Source organism: Acyrthosiphon pisum, chromosome A1 (assembly GCF_005508785.2).
Source record: "Acyrthosiphon pisum isolate AL4f chromosome A1, pea_aphid_22Mar2018_4r6ur, whole genome shotgun sequence".
Taxonomy (NCBI): Eukaryota; Metazoa; Arthropoda; class Insecta; order Hemiptera; family Aphididae; genus Acyrthosiphon; species Acyrthosiphon pisum.
In genome coordinates, this window is record NC_042494.1 from 110,371,638 (window position 1) to 110,393,683 (window position 22,046).

At 27.4% G+C, this 22,046-nt stretch overlaps 4 protein-coding genes across 5 annotated transcripts in view; 2 read left to right on the forward strand and 2 right to left on the reverse strand.

Moving 5' to 3' along the window:
- Positions 1-2,363: 2,363 nt before the first annotated feature.
- Positions 2,364-4,172, forward strand: LOC100163548 (S-methyl-5'-thioadenosine phosphorylase). Its single transcript, XM_001945716.5, has 6 exons — positions 2,364-2,524; positions 2,590-2,735; positions 2,940-3,107; positions 3,171-3,414; positions 3,482-3,691; positions 4,049-4,172. Exons 1-6 carry the CDS (start codon positions 2,507-2,509, stop codon positions 4,079-4,081), a joined length of 819 nt encoding a protein of 272 aa, XP_001945751.3. The 5' UTR covers positions 2,364-2,506; the 3' UTR covers positions 4,082-4,172.
- Positions 4,173-4,270: 98 nt separating this feature from the next.
- Positions 4,271-13,748, reverse strand: LOC100165610 (V-type proton ATPase subunit C). 2 transcript variants are annotated; one of them, XM_008183116.3, is made up of 8 exons: positions 13,505-13,748; positions 13,018-13,350; positions 7,087-7,372; positions 6,856-7,017; positions 6,092-6,185; positions 5,927-6,024; positions 5,733-5,874; positions 4,271-5,673 (listed from the first exon to the last, which is right to left on the reverse strand). In XM_008183116.3, exons 2-8 carry the CDS (start codon positions 13,301-13,303, stop codon positions 5,578-5,580), a joined length of 1,164 nt encoding a protein of 387 aa, XP_008181338.1. In that variant the 5' UTR covers positions 13,304-13,350; positions 13,505-13,748; the 3' UTR covers positions 4,271-5,577. The 2 variants fall into 2 exon arrangements, with proteins under 2 accessions (XP_008181338.1, XP_001946227.1); XM_001946192.5 differs by having other exon boundaries at positions 13,520-13,745.
- Positions 13,749-14,015: 267 nt separating this feature from the next.
- On the forward strand, positions 14,016-15,519 carry Dohh (deoxyhypusine hydroxylase). The gene is given in 3 exon segments (NM_001162645.2): positions 14,016-14,552; positions 14,753-15,061; positions 15,142-15,519. Coding segments are annotated over 3 exon segments (900 nt in total). The 5' UTR covers positions 14,016-14,272; the 3' UTR covers positions 15,453-15,519.
- Positions 15,520-17,252: 1,733 nt separating this feature from the next.
- The window catches only part of LOC100159456 (tripeptidyl-peptidase 2), a gene marked incomplete at its 5' end in the record, with an annotated part of 9,053 nt that continues 4,259 nt past the window's right edge, over positions 17,253-22,046 (reverse strand). The window contains 8 exon segments of the mRNA XM_001946085.3: positions 17,253-17,639; positions 17,701-17,881; positions 17,938-18,208; positions 18,306-18,447; positions 18,715-18,796; positions 18,850-19,097; positions 19,177-19,411; positions 20,023-20,240. Coding sequence (XP_001946120.3) covers positions 17,418-17,639; positions 17,701-17,881; positions 17,938-18,208; positions 18,306-18,447; positions 18,715-18,796; positions 18,850-19,097; positions 19,177-19,411; positions 20,023-20,240 — 1,599 coding nt within the window.

Genomic DNA, 22,046 nt, shown 5'->3' on the forward strand with positions numbered 1-22,046 from the left:
ATGTTACTACTTACAAAGATAGGTCCGGATTGTATCCTCTTTTCCAACGCCCACTATTAAATGAGTAAGGAAGCTTTGGGTCGTGAATTAAGTCAAGTAACTCATTTTCAGCCCATTCTTGCACCATTTCACCGTTTTGATCAGTTTCTGAGTACCCCCAGGTGGGGCTGTGGCTATTGAAATCTCCGGCTACTATTTTTGTGGAACTATTTTCAAAATTTGATGGTTTTTCAAAGGTGAAATCAGCGTTTGGTAGCTTGTATATCGATGTGATTGTACATTTTTTAGTTTCAATGGTTAGAATTTCAATGTTATTTGTGTGGCTGAATGCAGCGCTGTCAATGACTAGGCCCGGCCTAGCAAATATTGCACTTCCGTAGAGTGCGTTAGGTATTTCGATTATTAGGTTCATTCCCGGGATTCTTGGACGGATACTAGTTTCGTCACGGTGCGTCTCTTGTAAACACAAAACACCACATTGGGTTTCCGTGCATAAGGTAGCAAGTAGTTCGCTTTTACACGCTGAGAAACCCTCGATATTTTGTGTTAGCACTGTAAATGCCGAGGCATTAACAGAGGTTGGTCCTGAAAAGGACCGTTTCGAGGAGCTATATGGCATTTTTAGCAGAATTAGTTGGCAGAATTAGTTAGCTGTGGCATTAACAGCATTAACAGGGGCACCACGTGAAGGTTTCTGCCAAGCCCCCATCTTATCTACGAAACACAATGACTGAGGTATTTTCTGGATATTAAAATAAAAATTTATATCAATTTTTTTTAACGTTTTTTTGGTTTTAGACTCGACTTAATGGCTTAGCTATATTAGCTGTTCATAAAGAAATTCCACTAACAGCAGAAGAAGTATTAAATGAATTGAGCAAAAAATCAAGAAAACTAGATTTTGATCTTTAATTTTTGAATGTATATTGTATATTAGTATAATAGTTTCTATATTAGCAATATAATATTTAAATCTATAAATAATTTAATTTGTTGCTGATTAAAAAAAAAAAATGGTCGTTAGGTAAAATACTAGCTCCTTCAATTTTACTTGAACCCCCCCCCCCCCCCACATAAATTTTCTGAGCACGCCACTGGTCCCTAGCCTACTGAAAAATGCATGTTGTGTAGAGTATTTGTTTTTAAGTCACTTAAAATAACATCTCGATACGCACTTCCAATTGTACCAGTGGCGTAGTCAGGGGAGGGGCTGAGGGGGCTGCAGCCCCCCCCCCGAAATGTTAAGAAAATTTAAAAATTATTTTAATGGTCTATGAAAGTCGCTCAAAAAATCTTAAATTGTATTTAAAATATTAAAAAATGTACCATAAGTATTAACACTTTTCAGCCATCTATTTGTGCTTGTACATATTTAATAGGTAAAAGTGTACAAGTTGATCAGCCCCCCCCCCCCCCCACGAAAAAAGTTCTGACTACGCCACTGAATTGTACACATCTTTTATCGGTATGGGAGGGGGCGGAAAAAAATCTAACCGGTATACAAAAAATAGGCGTTTTTCAAGTACCTACCTATTTATAATTCTCTATACGAAAAATCAAAATAGTTTTAGGTGAGACTCAAATACTCAACCCTCCCCCCTTCAGATGCAAAGACCAAGATACGCACTTACGCCTATATAATAAATAATAATTATAATTATAAAGTACCTAGGTAAAATAAGTTGTAGGTACTAGGTACATATTATAATTCGTATATTTCCGCAATGAGTAGGAATGTATTTTAAATTTTAATCTAAAACGAAATAACCACATATTTGATAAACATCAATATTATACCTATCATAATTCTTTCAAAAAAAGGTCATGGTGTGGGGGGATTTGACCCGCACATGGAACATCACTAATTTGTATGGCCAGTGACTGGCTATAATTATAATATTATAATAGTGTTATAGCACAGAATATATGAAATATATTAATTATGAAATATATATTTCATATATTCTGTGGTTATAGTGTTATATTTAAATTTAGAAATAGATAATATTTTATTAATATTAGAAAATTACTGGCTTTATGTTATATAACGAGATAATAATATCTAACAGATAGCAACTAATTTTATATTTTTTTTAACAGATTACAGATGTCATGATGTCAGACAACAGTTGTAGTTGTACTGGTTGTAGTACTTGTAATACCTGTATTCTGTTTTTAGTTATTCATTTTTAATTATTACGTACTTAGATAAGTATATGAATCACTTGACTGTGGTGAAATTAAATAGACCAAATTAACTGTATGTATAGTAACACCATAGAGTAACACAGTGGTAATATGAATATTATTTTGTTATCAGTTTATGTTGCCATTAATATTATATTATATTAATCTAAATCACTGTTTGTTATCTTAAATTTAAAAAAGTTAAATACCACTTGTTGAAAGAGGATTAAGACTCTTTAATTAATGTATTCAATTTGTTTTTCGACTCACTAGATAGTAGACACTAGTTACTTTATACATTAATGCTCGTCAAGAAAATATGAAATACAACGTGAAGGTATAGTTTTAGGCGTGGATAACAGGTACAAAGAAATTTTTTCTAAACATTTTCCAATTACACAGATAGGCATCATTGGTGGATCAGGACTTGACGATCCAGATTTTTTTAAAGATGCAACTGAAGAAAGAGTGAAAACTCCTTATGGCGACCCATCAGACTCGCTTCTCAGCGGCAAGCTCAACGGTATCAATTGTGTTCTATTAGCCAGGTCACTGTCATTGTTAATAATTTTTAGCGATATATAGTTTATACAATTGTATCCCTTGAAAATACTATAGAAAACCTAAATATTTAAGTTACATAAAAAGGTCACTTTGGTATGGGTTGGGTCTCCTTATATGTATATATAAATCAGCACTAACTTGTAGAACTTGTACATGTGTAATTAATTATATAAGACTATCTGTTGTAGGCATGGGCGTAAACACTCAATAAGTCCCACCAATATAAACTATCGCGCCAATATTTGGGCTTTGAAACATCTAGGATGTACACATATTATTGCATCAACAGCAACCGGTTCTTTAAAAGAAGAAATTAAGCCTGGTGATTTGGTAATTTTGGATTCTTTCATTGATTTGTAAGTCATTCATTTATTATAAATCCAGTTGCAATATATTATAAAAAATAAATATATTTTTAGAACAAAAAAACGTGAATTAACTATGTTTGATAAGGATGATAAAGTCATACACTTGCCAATTGAACCTCCTTTTTGTTCAGCTACTCGGAATATTATTATTGAAACGGCTCAAAGCCTTGGTATTCCTGTTCATAAAACAGGTACAGCTGTAGTTATTGAAGGACCTAGATTCTCGACAAAGGCTGAAAGTAATGTCTATCGATCATGGAATGCTGATTTGGTCAATATGACACTTGCTCCAGAAGTAATTAGCATACAAGTCTATACTTATATTACTTAAATATTTATTATTTTAGCCTTTTTAACCTTAGGTTGTACTGGCTAAAGAAGCAGGTTTGTTGTATGCTTCAGTGGCCATGGCCACAGACTATGATTGTTGGAGAGAAGCAACAGAAAAAGTCAATGTTGCTAACGTTATCAGAGTTTTTCAAGAAAATGTTAAAAAAATCACGACATTATTTATAGAAGTTTTGCCCAAAATAGCGGAAAAAAATTGGGATGTTGAAATCGATGAACTAAATGTAAGAAAATTAACATTAATATATAAGTGCTGATACTTGTATATCATATCTTATTAAGTTATAACTACAAAAGTAAAAGCAGTCCAATTTATAAAGTGTGTAATCTTTTTTAATGTTTATATGTACTTAAAGTAGGTATTAATTAAAAATAATACAAATAAATGAAGATATAGCAATGCTATTTAAATACCTTATGAACTTCAAACCCACCATTAAAAAATATATTTAATAATTTAGAAATTGTGGAAATATTTTATAACAAATTAGTTTTTAAGTATTATTTTAATGTCATTGTGTCTCATAATTCTATATACTGTATCTATCATTATACTAATTATGATTTTAATATGATTTTAGAGTCTCATACAAGAGAGTGTGCAGAGTAAATGATTATGAAACAAGACAATGAAGACAGAACAAATATTTATAATTGCCATATTTGTTAAAATATTGTTTCTAAATACAAAACTGTAATACTATATTACTCTGTTTCCGTTTTTCTAAGTAATATTTTGAGTGGTAGTTAGTCCATAGTTCATATAATATACTTAACTGGATAAATTACCATATTATATAGAGTTGTATTAATTTAATTCAATTTTATTTTTAAATGTTTTTTATTATACACAATTCAACAAAAATAATAAACCATGATGTACACAAAGTTATCACACGGTCATTATAATCTACTAATAAGTTGCAACTTGTAGGAATGTTTTTGTAACATCATATCACTATTATTAATTAATGAACCCAAATTAAATATTAATATGAATGAACTTGTCATCAATGGCATATAATAATAATAATAATAATAATAATCATAAAACAATCACTTGCGCTCAATAATAATAACATTAGAGGGATTCAGAAGCAGATTCTTAGAATTATTTTATTCATCACAAATTTTAATTAGAATTATTTAAACTAAAATTAAATCACTTATACTATTTAGTTTATGAATAGTTAATAGTTTTATATAAATATCTAATTTTACAAATTAATACAAAAAATATATTAATTTGTTAATTTATATGGTTTAATAAGTAACTGTATTTGTAGATTTGATATAAATCTTTGTGCAATTTAATTTACATTAACATATAATTTTTATACTTTAAAAATTTTGTTAATTTCATTTTAAAATAATGACAAGTATTAAAAACTAACAAATTATCTCATTTAAATTCATATGCTTTTAAAAATAGAGTTAGTGACTTTCAAATTAATTTCCATTGTACATCAAACATATTATATCTCTTATTTGTTCTGTAAAAAGTCATGTTTAATTATTTTATAAATAAAATCGGATAATAACTCATGGTAAATTGTGCCTCTGAAGCCCTCAATATATCTTATTCTAAGTATAAATTTGAAGTTAAAAAGAGTACAATCTCTAAAAAAAAATTCAAAATAACATCTAAAATGTCAGTACTAAAGGATAATAATAAATGGGATATTTACAATACAATTCCAAATTACATTTATTTTTATGGTATAATAATTAAAATATTTAAGTTCTATCAACCTATTTATACTTATTAAAATAAATAATATATTTTTTTTTTTAATTCAATAAAATAAAATATTATTTTTCAACAACTCAAAAACAACAAATAACATAACGGTATTAAAACATGTTTAGAAAATATTGCTTTCAAAAATAATAATTAAAAGTTTAATAGCATGGTAAAGGAATGTATAGATAGGCTAATATTATATAATAATGATATCGAATGGATGAACAATTTTGTAAGACGATTACAAATATTCAGACAGCAAAATGATTCAATTATGGTTATTTCTTTCAATGTTGTGCAAATTAAAAAAAAAAAAATATATTTAAAACATTAAACGATGGGGTGATTTTGATTCAATACTAAATCTTACGCTTTGGAATCAACCATATCTATATTAATTTTATAATAAACATATGGGAAGTACTCGGCTTGACCAAACCCAAGTCCTGGTATATCAACACTCTGAAACAAACATTTTAAATTAGAATATAAATAATATGGCATTTTAGTATTATACATACATCATGTGCACCGGTTGCGCCACCTTGTTGAGCACTACTGTCCAGATGTCCGTACAATTGGTGCAAAACATCTCTCAGCCGTTTAGTGTTCTTTTTATTGGGATGCAATAACATAGCTTGAAAATTAACAGGTAGGCCATATCTAAAAATAAAGTGTTTATAATATTTGTCACTATATGTTTATGAAACCTCACCTTAATACAGATTCAACAAATACCCGAAGAGCTTTCACGTGTATCCAAGCACAGAAACATTCACTGAAATTGACTTTTAACCACCGTACTAACGGACCCTTTATAAAAGAACAAAGCATTTTAGTTTATTAAAAAAAATAATTAATGATTTATTAAATTACTTACGAATTGCTTTTTCTTGTCAGTTACTAACTTGGAGATTTCGTTTTTACCAGCCGCGAGTTCAACTTCATTGTAAGTAAACTCACGTACAATAAACCTAAAACATTAAAAAAAAAAACTAAATTATATAATACTATAACAGATCAACAGTATATAATGATATTTCATGTCATTCTTTTCAAAAACTGTGCTTTCACTTCACACAACGGACATAAAATGCTTACATTTTCTATCCATTTCGTGAGATTAAGTATGCGGGATCAAAAATACAATAGCAAATTTTGATTTTCCAAAGATTGATTAATATTTTTTTATAAAATCAACTACTTTACATTACACCGGGTGATTCTTTTATCATTGAACACTCATTATTTCAAAAAGTGTAAATTTTTTTGCAAATATTTTTTTACATAGTTTCAAGTCGCTTATAAAACAACGTTTTTCTTGAAAAATTATATTTTTAAATATTTTTTATCCTTATATTTTTTTAAGTTTTTTACTTTTTTGAATGAAAACATAGGGTTTTAATTTTATATTCCAAAGCAGAATATTTTTCTTAGTATTTTGATACATGAAAATCGAATTTGGGGCGAGTAGTTTATGAGTTATAAATATTCAAAGTTCTGATGAGCGGAGTGGAGTGGTACGGGGTTACCCCGCGAAATGTTTTTCCACTTCTCCGCTCATCTAAAATTTAAACTTTTTGAATTAATGAGTGTTCAATGATAAAAGAATCACCCGGTATACAAATTATTAAAACATCATACTTTCTCTCCCTAGCATGATGTTTGAATTCTTCAGCCACTTTTTTGAATAATGTGACAGTAAACAATCCATAATCATTGTCTTGGCTAACTAGCTGGCTAGAACGAGGCACAATCATATCGGTTAATTTTTCATAATTTTGATTCCAATCAGAAAATCCGGACCTGATGAATACAAAAATAAATTTTAAAATTAAATTACATTATTTAGAATTTAATATTTTATTTAATTACTTGGGCACTACAACAAGCAATGTAGTTAAATACTCAGAATCCTGAATAAAATGTTCCTTGCGTACAAGATCAGCCAAATTTCTTGTTAACAAACTGCCAGTTTGTTTTTTTTCCATATTTTGTAAGCTGCTCTTAAGATTATTGTACACAGACGATTTTGTTTTAAGATCTGCATCAATTTGCCCTACCTGTTTACTGATTATATCAGCTATATTACGCAACGACTGTTTAATTGGATATTTAGCCATGTCCCATTGGAAATGAGTTAAGTAGACGGCGAGGTCTCCTAAAAAAAATATTATTTTTTACTCAATTGTAAGTGAAGTACAATAAATGTTATTATATCAACAATAATCAACTGATGCAGAGCATGAAACAGACACAAATCGTAACAATGAAAAAAAAAAATTAAAATAATGTAGCATTTCCTAACAATTTTCTGTCTTATTATTTAATAATATCAAATGAATTCAACATTATGTTTAAAAACAATTACTTATAATGAATTATTTTTATGTATGTACATATTGAAGTTTAAAATTCTGTTTATAATATTATTTTATAATATAAGATATGTATATTAGTAATTAACAAAAATATTAAAATAAGGTGATAATTATATCATTGTTTAAATAAAATTATATTGTAGTGTTTCATGGCCAACTCAAAATATATTTTAAAGACCATTATTTCCCCATTATTATATAACGAAAAAGTATCATTAATAATGTTAAAATATTAGTTTATAATTTGTACATCGAGAGAAAATCTAATCTAAAATAATAAATACTGAACAGTAAATTAAAATAAAACTGTTCCATGCCCTGTTTCAGATACACCAAAGTGTTACAGTAATATATTTTTATATTATACAGTAATTTTTTGTTAATTTCAAATTTATTTTAATGATAAAAGTTTATCACATTTATTTTATACATACAAAATATATGAAAATATTTAATGTTAAAAACTTTAATTCAACTCTCAGAGAATTTTATATAATATTACCAATCAATGACATAAGTTAGGTTGAAATCTGTTATAGAAATGGGCATTAGCATTATTCATTGTATTATAATAATATAATTCCAATATTTTTATTTATAAAATAAATTTTCTTCAATATAACCATCAAAAATAAAATAAAACAACTATTTTACTTAAATAAAAACAAGGCAAAATAATCATGTGTTAAAATGTATAGTAAAAACAAACCTTTGTGAAAAACAAACGATTGTGTGCAAAAGCCTATTGTGCATTTTAAAATATGATGTAGTCACCTACTAAGAAATTGTAGCAATAAAGCTGCTTTATTTAAAAAATATAATTACAATATAATTTAATTTTAAAAACACGCTATTACATTTTATTTTGAAAATTAAAAAATGTACTTTTTTCTAGTACCACATTACACTGATATTTGTTATACTATATCATGTTGTAAGCCTCATACAAACATAACTTGGTAGTATACACTTTAAGGTATAACAAAAATAGTTTTATATTATTTTTTTAAAAATCTTCTATTATTAATATTATTTTTAACTATTTACATTTATTTTAATAATTTAACATCAAAAATATTTTGAAATTATTCAGTACTTATAACGAATTACAGATAATATCCTTTTTAGATACCAAAAATCAATGTACCTAGCTACTAAATAATTTAAATGTTACCATTTTATAACTACATAATAACATAATACACTTAAGAGTGAAATATAAATATAAGAAAAAATAAACCATTACAGACAAAAATTAAAAAGGATGCGTTGATTTTTAAATGTATAAAACATTTAAATGCATGTAGTATTTATTTAAGAAAAAATGTTTATACAATAAAACACATATATATATACTAGGTGATCTATTTAAGTGTCCTCACTATTTAAAACAATTTATTTTTTTACATAGTGGATGTCATTGTAAAACAAAAATATTTTTGAAAATAAATTATATTTTTACATTTTCATACTATCATATTTTAATTTTTGAACTTTGGATAGCATAGATTTTTAAATTTTTATTTTGAAGAAGATATTTTATGCAGTATTTTGATATATAAAAATTGAATTTCTAATGAGTTGTTATCTACTATGTAGAAGCAGTTGAATTAAATGGAGTAAAGTGGTAAATAAATACCTTAAATACCTGAAAGTTATAACTAGTTAATTACCAACTCAAATATGTATCAAAATACTCCAAAAAATATTCTACTTCGGGATGAGTTAAAAATTGTATGTTATTGCTAAAAATACTAGTAATAATGATAAAATGTTTTAAAAAATACTAGTAATAATGATAAAATGTTTTAAAAAATATATTTTTTATGGTATGAATTATGTAAAAATAATTTTTTACTGAAATAATGAGTATAGACCAGGGCTTTGCACCGGAATCATTTTTTCGGGTTTCAGTTAAATGAAAATGTATTCGGGTTAATTATGGTTAATTCGGGTGTTAAAAAAACCGCATGTTGTATATCAATTAACACGAGATTTTCAATGCAAATTTGATATGGTATCCAATTTTATATTTAAAGTGAAAAATTAAAAATATCAAAAAATTAAAATGAAATATTAATACTTATTAGTTATTAGTTTATTACTTAGTACTTAGTACTTATTCAGTGCTTTTTCTACAGAAGAAAGTTCTAGCTTATTACATATTATTTTAATTTTTAACTAAACATATTTTCGTCATATTGATCTTTGATTAAGAATGTTCGACAACATAATTACTATTGTCTATTATTGAATATTGTGAAATAAAATAAAACAATCAACTAGCATTAAGGTATTTTTTAATTTTTAATTAATTATTGTTAGTTACAAAAAAAAAATTGAGTTATCCGTTACACACTTACACTACTATCTTCTTATCTTCTTAGTCACGTTAGTTGCAAAAAATACATACAAATTGATATGCCACTTAATTTTCAATAATTGGGTTTCCGGTAAACCCAAATAAAAATTTGGGTTTCGGGTTATTTCGGGTGTTAATTTTTTCAATGGGTTTTGTATATACGGGTTTCGGGTTATATTTACTTGGGTTAATTTGGGTTTCGGGTTACGTTCGGGTGCAAAGCCCTGATATAGGCACTTAAATGGTTCACAATACACGCTATATATATATATATATATATATATTATATATTTTATTCAATATTTATTATTTTTTTTAGGTGTAAAAAGAATCATTTCATTTGATTGTACAAATATTGTATAACCCTGGGATTGCTGAGAACAGAATGTAACATTAATAAGAATTACAGTCACTACATCACTGATTTGAAAGAAAAAACATAAAGGTCAAGTTCATATAAACTAACTGTATTGAATGCAGTGTTTTGATTTACATTGCTTAAGTTTATATGTGTAATAGTGACAAGGACCTATTTCACTTGTGCGTTAAAATTTATTCGATGCAAAATTCAAATCAAAACACTTAACACGCAATCACAATATGTAACCATATGAACGGGGCCTAACTATTATGTTAGTAAGTTATTTTTTATTCAATGGTATAAAAAATTTTAATTTTTTATCATAAAAATATAAAAGTAAATTAAAAGTAAATGCATTTTCTCTACTTTAGTTTAATAAATTTTTGTAAGGTATAAAGAACAATATTTAAGTTTAGTGGTGTATTGTTATTATTTAAATAAAAATTATGCTCCACAATAGGTATAAATTATAATTAGTATTGTTACTAAGCACTATGTACTGTAACTGTAACTAGTGAGTAATATGGAAAACATTATAAGAACTAAGAATCACATACAGTTTATAATAATTGTATTGTTATATTTTCTAGTGCCTACAGCCTGCAGTATATAGAATTTCATTAAATATAATATAAAGTTATTTCTTTTCGTATTTTATAAGCATTAAATATTCTGATTATACGTATGTGATAAATGATTATTTATGTTATATTATTTACTTTTTTTTATGAGAATATGTAATAAGAAAAATTCTAATTATGTAATACATTTTAATAGATAATTAATCTCAAAAAATTATATTAGTTTATGACTTATGTTCTAATATTATAGTAAACTTTTAATTGTTTTAAAAAATTAAATAAAATTGTTATAAAAGTCAATAATATTTTGTCAAATTGTATAGTTTTATTTATTACCATTACCAAACAAGATCAATTGAGCTGAGCTTTGCAAGTACGTTAATCTAATAGTGAATCTTTTTTATTGAACACAATAGTCAAATATAAAATGTAACAATGCTAACTTCAGAAGAAATACATTCAAAAATAATAAGGAAACTACAATTTGAAAAATGAAACCACAAGCCAACACTGCATGAAGCATCCTACTAAAAGCAGCCGCTTACCTTGGGACGTTAGACACACGCCTGTCGGCCATCTGGACTTTGAATAGCTCAAGGCGGGCTCTTCCCAGCACACGGCCCACGACTCTCAAGACAATGCTGTGTCCAACGCCACACACAACAAACCCATAACAAAGCTTTTACTTTTTGCAATCGCCAACAGAAAAAAAGTCATAGGCCTATCTCTCTAACTTAATATGGCTACATGGCACTATATGTAGACCAATATAATCCTAACCTAAATGGGCATTTTTCTAAAATTCTATCTAGTTTTACTGACTAGGGTCACATGTAATACATGATATATTTAAAGTAGAAAATTAAGAAGTAACTGTAGTAGATTTCTAGACTAAGCAACATTTCATTAGTAAATATTGATTAATTAAAATACCTACTGTATTTTAACACCTAATGCTTCGATACTATATAGTGTAATGATGTATTTACTATTAATAATCATTTAACTAATTTATTTAAATAGCCGTGCTCAACATTATCAATGAATATCAGTTAGATGAGAAAAACTAACTCTTTTTATGTTAAATCGAATGGGGTATTTAAGATGCTAAACTATTAATTTTGTGGAGAATAAAATATTAAAACATACTATATTTTAAAATGGCCATTAGAAAAAAAACTTATAACAAATAATTTATAAATATATTTTACTTTTAATTTCTTAATAGGTAATTACTAATTATAATTTATTACAATAAAATTATTAATTTGTATTTTGATCCATCAAAAGAAGAACTAACGATTACATAAGCTACATGATAAATAAAAATAAAATACATTTTGAAACCAAATATATTTATTATTTTTGAATGTGCTTAAAAATATTTTAATTTTCTATTGAAATTATTTGAATTATGCAAACACTTTGGTGTAATTGATAATATAATATATAATATTATAATCAACTATATTATGTATATTTATTTATCAAAATACCTATGAGAAAACATAACATATATAAGAATAGATGAGTGAAAAAAGGTTTGAAAAAAATTTTAATTATTAAAATGCTATAGATAACAAATTGATGGAATATTTAGTTTTATATTTTAAAATTTGTGCTCTAAAAATTATGATCACAATATAGGAAAAATAAACTGTGAACACGCACACACGCAACCATCTATGGATGCATTAGTTTTTTTCATTTTAACAGGTCGTAGAAAAATTAAATTAACTTAATTATACTATAACAATAGTACCAAATGTTATATTTCTAATAAAATAAATTATAAGTAGTGCATTTTGATTCTATATATATATTTTTTTTTTTTTTGGCCTTTTTAGCTTTAAATGTTTTTCCATTATGGATGACAAATAAGTTAATAGTATAAAAGTTATATATATATATATATATATATTAATATTGACACATGGATGCAAGGGTAAAGGAAAAACTTAACTAAAATGACCAATAAAAATCCGGGATATAAATAATAATGTTTCAAAAAAGGTAAGTAGGACAGGTAAGTACACTACAGAGACAAGTCACTTGAGCTACATGGGATTTTCGTCATTGTTATTCAATGGGTTGAAAAAAACCATTCTAGATAATACATACCATTATTAGCCATCAAGTTCTCTTGCAGTTTGTCTCGTTGGTCTTCCAGTACTTCCCCCAAGTAAGATGCCACCTTATGGGTAACTTGATCAACGAAACTATCCAATTTTCCTAAATCATCAGACAATCCCACTAACTGATCCAAAGTGCCCACCTTCAAGTCAGGTATGTGAAATTTGTAATTGATGGACAAACTATTCTGCTTGCTAGTAACATTGTTGAGGGTTTCCCAGGTCTGTTGGCAAGTCTTGTCTCCAGGAGCAGATATCAGCCAATATTCCGACATCGTACTGAGATACAGTTAAATAAATTATGCACAAAACGACTTAGTACCTAGATCAATCAAAAGACATAACATTAATGGAATGGAGCAGAAAAAATGGGCAGGGCCAATACTGAGACTATTGAATAGAATATTCCAAAATTTGTGTACAATTGTACAAATAATGGGTATGCAGATAAATCGGTAAAAAGAAATAGGACGAACCTCTAGTATACTTACTCTTGAGTGGATAAAGTAACTTTAAGTCTTAAAGTAGAAAATGCAATTAATTAAAATAGACACTTTCTGGACTGGAACACGCCTTAACCGAAAGAGACCTTGTTAACAGTATGATCATTTGTTTTCGATAACATCTGAACTGATATGAGACGGACACACCCAAAAGTTAATTTTTGAAAGTTAGATAAAAAATTTATTTAAACACATTTTTTTCGGGAAAGCAGTAAATACTAAGTATTTAATGAAAAAAAATAGACTCTCTTGTTCTTGTTTAAATACTATTCTAACTTTAAACGTTTGTAGTATGTTTAAAGTTCATATAAATATATAAACGCAAAAAACTATAGAAAGTGAAAAATTAAATCGAAAAATCAATAAACGTGTATTACCAACATTGCGAACTAGCTTAATTTCAAATAAAGGGATATTTCATTTTTTTTTTTTTTTTAAAGATGTCAACGTGGTTGATTACACGATTTTATCCATTATTATTATTAGTTTTATACACGATTTAAGATATACCTTAGATATATCTTAAATCGTGGTTTTATAGTAATTTTAATAATTTATTAATATTGAATTTTACTGATTCCAGTATTATTACTCTGTGGTTGAACCTATAAACCATAAACCAATAACTATTAACTATTTATTTATTTACTTTTGAGTATTTAAACATAAAAAGTAAATTCTTTTGTTTAATATTTTGTCCAAATAAATATACCTGTCTATTTATTCATTATTATTGTCAATATGGTCGCCGCATCAGAAGAGTCCATCAATCGTATAGGAACAGTATTAGCTAACACAAAGTTACCGATGAAAGAACGCTTTAGAGCGCTATTTACGCTTAAAAACTTAGGCGGAAATTTAGCCATTGAAAATATAGCTAAGTGTTTCAATGATGATTCATGTTTGCTAAAACATGAACTGGCATACTGCTTAGGACAAATGAGAGACGAATATGCTATTCCTTGTTTGATCGAAGTACTTAAAGATGTCAAACAAGAGCCTATGGTTCGACACGAAGCAGGTATTATAATGAATTATTTAAACATCCCTATTTATTTAATTTTATAAACACTGACTTATGTGCTCATATTGTGACATACTTATTTAAAAATTTGTAGTTTGAATTTTTAATAAGTATTCAACACCCAAATCTATTTTGTGCTAAACCATTGGTTTAAAGTACTTGTACCTATGTTAAACATTTGTTGTATTTATGTTAAGCTGAAGCACTGGGAGCTATTGGTAAAGAAAATGTTATACCAATTTTAGAAGAATATAAAAATGACCCCGTGGTGGAACTAGCTGAGACCTGTCAATTGGCTTTAGGACGACTTTTACTACCTAAAAATGAAGCAAACATCGAAAATATTTATGGATCTGTAGATCCAGCACCTCCTTCTAAGATAAAAAGCATAGAAGAACTTGAACAAATTCTTACCGATGAAAATGAAAGCCTCTTTAATAGATATAAAGCAATGTTTTCACTACGAGACATTGCATCACCTGAAAGTATCACTATTCTTTCTAAAGGTAATTAAAAAAATATACATACTGTAAATGTATTACATTACAAAAAATATTAACAATGAATTTATAATATTTTTATCTAGCGTTATCATGTGGAAGTGCATTGTTTAAACATGAAATAGCATTTGTTTTGGGACAATTACAATCACCACTTAGTGTACCATATCTAAAAGAATCATTAATAGATGAAAATCAAAATGATATGGTCCGTCATGAATGTGCAGAAGCATTAGGTGCAATTGCAACAGATGACTGCTATGATATATTAAAACAGTATATAAATGATCAGAAGGTAGTCGTCAAAGAAAGTTGTGAAGTTGCATTAGATATGTGTGAATATGAAAATTGCCCCGATTTTCAATATGCAGATACGCTTGAAAAAGTTACTCTATAAATTAGTAATTACTAATTTGTGTTAAATTTTGAATTTACAATGAATTTAATAAAAAGATAAAGTTAAATAGTTGTTTGTAATTTAATACACTTTGATACACCCATAGATAACTCCAACTCTCAAAGTGTGACATAATCAAAATTCTATTTTGATCACACAATTAATATTGACGATGAAATAATTTGTTGGCTTTGCAGCTGATATTTCTACATTTAATTTTAGTGTAAAATATACTTCCATCTTACAAGTTACCAGTCTAACCTACCAGTTGTATAGTTGCTGCCTATCGGTATATTTCTACATCATTTACATGTATTATTTTCATCTATGATTTCTTTCCAAAACTGTCAGGGTTAGTACTATATCATCATTATGATTACAAATAGCAAATTATTATAACATTTATTTTACTATTACCTCTATCAACTATAAATTTAAATTAGATATAACTAATAAGATAGTTAACTTAAAAATTAGAATATTAATATTATTGTAACCAGTTGCGTGGCAAACTAAAAATTTTCACGAGGCAAGTTACAAATATCACAAGTATAAATGCATAATAATGTATTAATATAATATAACTAATTATATTTCAGATTGTTATTGAGTATATTATATTTACTTGGGGACCCGCCGGCTACCACCCACCCATCTATTCAAGAAAAATCTTAGAGGCAATTGCCTCTGAAATTACAGTTCACCACGCCACTGATTGTAACTCAAAAGTAGTTTAAATCATCAGAAAAAAATGTGTGACTATCTTTCATAGACTATCGAAATTCACAATTCAATATCTATTATAATATTATGCCACCTACTAAACAGTAAACTGACAATAAATTGGTCACAGGCCAATTTTTTTCACAGCATTACAATTCCTTATATTTAAGTTACATATCAACAATTATAGAATTTAAAAAACAATGTATTTGAGACATCAACCACCAATATTTTTCCATCATATATTCTAATGTTTTTTTAAATAATTTTAAGCAACCTATAAGCGATAAAAAAAAACATTTTATCTATTTGTATAAGTTTTAATATTAATTTTTCAGAAAATGAATTTTTAAATTATATGTATAGTCCAAGTATTACTATTAAACATTAAAGAAAATTTTTAAATTATTTTTTTTGGTACTTATCAGTTATCGCGAATATCATAAATGTTTGGTAAAAAAATAAACTTTTTGGTTATCGAAAGGTTGTGGAGATCCTATAAAATGTGCAAAAATAAACATAGACGTCCGGCTTGTCAACATCTAGACAGTGATTTGATTGAATTCATGTGGCGTCAAAAGCATGATAATCCATTTACAGGCATTTTAAACTGCACGGCAGAACATTTTCCTCCTCAAGTTAATTTCTAATATTGAATTGTATTCCTAGTTTTTATAATAGTTTTAATTTGTAATAATTTTTAGTTCATTTTTTTAAATTACACCGCGTAAAGATATTCAACTAAATTTACTAATGAAATTGTATATTTATTACTGAACAACTATTTGGTTAGGTAGTCGTAATAACTGATAAGTAACTATTTTCAAATTATTATTTAAATTTTATTTAATGCAACTTTTACAAGAACATTTTATGTTTAAAAAATATTTTATATTTAACTTTTAAGCAGGGGATCAAATTTTCTGTGTATAAAATTAAGATGGAGATCAATTGTTTGCATACAGCATTTTTTGATTTTTCGCAGGACAAATAAATTGTCCTAGATTCCTACTAGACAAGCTGCTATTCTAAATATTGTTCTGAGTAACCAATATTATTTACAAAAAAAATAAACAATTAAAGAATGATAGAATATAATTTTATTAAAAATGAAAAATGTTATTTAGATTACTTTTGTGTTTTAAAACACAATATTATAAGTAATATATTTATTCAACTTTGTGTATTCATACGGTATACCGTAGAATGTAACCGTAATCTATTCAAATAAATTAACTTATATTAAAATGGACGGAAAGTTTTTGGATAGTGAACAATTAATGCATTCACCATAGCAGATGCTATGTGTCTGGCATCAGCCCCAAACTTAACATTCACAGTCCACAACAAGCAACTTTCAACTTCTTTGATATGTTTATCCTCCAACATCCTCAAAAGTATTTTTATCATACGTCCATAATTTTGATACACTGCTCCGTGCCAAATATTAAAATAATTCAAGCTCTGAAATAAAATTAAAAATTTAGAATCAAATGAAAAATTATAATTTTAAAATTTAACAAACTTTAGAATCAGAATCTGGAGAAATAAAACAAGCAACTTGTAGCAAAATGTCATCAATTTCCTTTAAGTCATTTTCATTTGTTAATTTGGTCATCACATTGTTATAATAGTACAATTGGCACAATGCTGCACCTTTGCGACATAGTGCTTCAACCACAGTATTTTTTAAACGGTCATTAGATCTGAAATATGTAAACAGTTATTAAAATTTGATTTTAAAAATACACAAATATATTACGTTTTAAGTTTAGAAGCTTCAGGTCTTTGATCAGACTTAATTCCATAAAATGCAAGGAGATCATCTTGATCAATAATGGCTAGAGCACGATCGGCAGCAGCGATTATAAGTTTTACTTTTTCTAAATCAAAGTCAGGAATTTCAAAATAAGGGAATCTCTTTTTATCTTCTGGTTCGATACATTGTATCCATGATGTATGAACAGAAGCATTTTTATCTCCATATTCTTCGCATAAAGTGTCATACAACTTTCTGGAATCTTCCCCATACTCTAACAGATAATAAAATATAAATAAAAATATTATCTTAATTTTTTAAATACATCAAGTGTATAGTACATTATGGTAAACAAATTCATCAGAATATACCTAATTTTGTTAACCAATTAAATTTGGATTCACACATTGCTTCATTGAATTCCTCAAGCTTTGTTTTACTTTCTTCTACCAGTTTTAGTCCATTCTTTGGTTTAAATGTATCAGTTATGAAGTACTTGAAATCGTAGATATCCTAAACATACAACATTTATTTAAAAACAAATTTGTGCTCAATTATTTTAATCACATAATATTTTTATTCATGTGAGCTATTCATTGCTGATTATTATTAAATTGAAAGTTTAATAAAAATGTGTATTCATATACAAATTCTTGTCCTATTCATAACAATATATTCAACATGTGATATTATGTAAATTATTGGTTAGGAATAACTTTAACCTTTTAACTCTACCATTATATAAACATTAAATATCAAATCAATTGAATTAATACTCACAACTTTCTTTCCATTTTCGTCTTTAGCGTATATTATATTTCCAGCCAAACAGTGTCCAGGTAATAACTTCAATGAAATGATTCTAAAAAAATTCATGTAAATTGGACTATATTTTAATAATTATTGTATACATACTTATCAATAGAAAGTGATCCGATATTCAGGTTGCACAAAGCACCATTAGGAGTCATAACAAAACATGAAGATTTTTTTCCAAAAATTGTGGCTTGATGATGACTATTGTACACATCTAAGTTAATTTGGTTTTGTAATTTTTGAACCACTTGTATAGGTAGGTCAATAATTTTGTCTAATAACTCTCTCCGTTCATGCCGTACATGCATTTTAATAGTATAATCACCTTTGTCAAGTTTATACACATGCTATACATACAAAATATAACAACACATATAGTAGGTATATTGAATTGGAATATAAATAAATAATAATAAAAATTCATACTCTACTAGAATATGCATCGCCTGCAGCAATATACTGTTTATTTGAATCAAACAACATCCATAGTTGGGATTCGTATTCGTTCTCATACAAAAGTTCACCAAATAAACCACAAGTTGCATATGCTTCAGTGGATTTTGGCAAAGAGAAGGCATAAGATAAATTTAATTGGTAGATTGGTCTTTGTGGTGGAATGACATCACGAGAAGTTAAAGCAGTGATTTTTCCTTCATTTGGTCTAAAAAATTGTACATCAAGTGATTAATTATTAGTATTAATACTAAGACACACTGCAGCGGTGGCGGTGAATTGCTGCAGAACACATTTCACCGCTCACCGCGGCGGTAAAGCCAAGAGAATAGAATTTAACGCCACCGCTGCAGTGTATGGGGACCTTTTAAATTTAAAGCAGAAAAAGTTGACCTATAAAATATTTTATATTATATAATGCCGATATTTAAAATAATATAATTCTACTTTATATTGTAAATAATATTTATAATTGATTGTTATTTGAAAATCAAAATAGACATTCAGCAAAAAAAAAATAAGAGTAAATACGATAATGCCATAATAGTAAAACGTTTAGACTACAGCATATTATGGATCTTAATAATTTTGAAAAAAGTTTATAATTAACAAAATTATAAATGTTCTCTGTTAAAAAGATCCACCTTGGTAACTTTGAGTACAGTAAGTAATTTTAATTTAAATCTGTTAAAAACCCAATAATGTCTAATGATTATCATGTATGACTCTCAACTTACATTTCACAAGTACCATAAAATAATATTATTCTGTGCAAGTGCCAAGTACTAAGTAGAATAATTAATAAATTGATAAGCATACCTAAGAACGGTAATAAGGTGTTTCAAAGAAACAGATGGTTGGATTTCTTCATTCTTAACACCAGGCTTCAACATTACCGACTGTAAACCCATTCCGTGATACATCGCTATGTTTTTCGATTGAGGTATGACACCATGGAATTGTAATTTGTACGATAGTATTATATTTGAACAACTCGGCCAATATTTCGCCAACGCAACCTCTAATACCACATTTTCCTATTAAAATAAAAACTTTAAACATAAATACATACTACATATTTACATAAATGTTTACATTATACATCAATTCAAACTTCAAATAACTATAGATATTTTCAGGGGTCTTAACAGTTAACCCCCCCCCCCCTCCTCATCGACAATTTACAAATATAATATGTGTACTTAAATATAATTATAATAATATATTGGAAAGAAATTTAGTTTGGTACCAACACGAATTTTTCAATTATTTTTTTTTGGAAACCTATGCTTTACAACGAGTTAAGAACGATATTGCATAATCAATTTCCGGAAATCATTAGATTTTAAACTATAGCCGTACAAAGCATTCGTACAACGCATTACGCAATATTTTACCGTACGTTAGAAACTTTTCTGTCTTACTGAACAACCTATTTTTAATTTTTTTTTTTTTGTTTTAATGTTCTTATGTAGTTGAGCATGCTGAAAACGTCAGGGAAGTATGATTTTGGCGGTCAGACCAATTTTAAAGTTATAGATAAATGAAATTGTTGGTATTTTCATAATATACACAATACACCGACATGGTCACTCGATCGCTGCGCTTGCTCAGACAATCAATATCAGATACATCCCCTGACTATTGTTATGTAAAACCACCATGGGTGGGTGTCAGAATTATTTTTCCACCATAATGTTTAAAAAATTGATTTACCTAAGTTTCAAAAAAAATATAAATTTAAAATTCGTTATAAGGGCGGTAAACAATAAGTGTTGTGCGTGTGTGTGTAAAACACTAAAAATCTTGAACTTCGTAAGGGTATACCATAAAAACTAATGATTAGTAATTTATTATCAGTCATGATTCAATTCTTTTATTCACTTATATTTGAAAAAAGTTCAACTCGCACGACGTTGATATATAGTGTATACCTTTTTTTGTAAGAGTTAAGATCCAATATCCAATATTTTCTGCGCATGAAACAATAATAACGTAATTTTCCCATTTATTTTTAGAGTTCCAACCAGAGAAAAAAATTAATTATCTAAATTTTGAAATCTATATATATATAAAAATAAGTGTACATTTTGAATACATTTTATAACTCAACATCCACCAAACCGATTTCGATAAAAATTTCAGGGCATATTAAGATTGATATGTAAATGGTTTCTGTGAAGTTTGTGCGATAAGTGGTTCCGGAGTTATGGCCTCTTAAGTGTACCTGGAGACGTGGCGAAAAACAACAAGTTAAGTTGCGGATTAAAATAATAATAGTGTATTGTATATTGCTTGCAATTGGTTAAAGGCACCATTGTTGATTTGTATTATTATTTTTTGTCAATATATTATATATTATCTTCTAACTATATAAATGTGAAATGAAAATCTTTGTACAGGGTCAACTCTGGAACTAAGTATCAGATCTTCTTGATTTTTTTTAAACGAAAAAGTATATCACGGAGGTTATTATGAAACACAATTTTAGGAAAATCCACCGGAAAAGTAGGAAATCTGTATGTTAAGAATACAGCAGTAACGCAACAGGTTAGGTTAGGATTTTGTATTAATTGATTATATTAATCCACCATAGGTAAAATACGACAAACTTGATATAACTTTGGTACTTATAGAGTTAAATCATACACTTATGTACAAACTATGGGTCCGCGATCTACCGCAGGTAGATCGCCTACCTGATAATATACTGCTGCGAATCAGAATTCTTATTCAAGGGCAACGAAAAAGTTAAGATTAATAGTAAACACCATACACCGAATATTAAATAACGAATTAAAAAAGTTTGAGTCATATATAGTGGTACATTTCAGTGGCGCAAC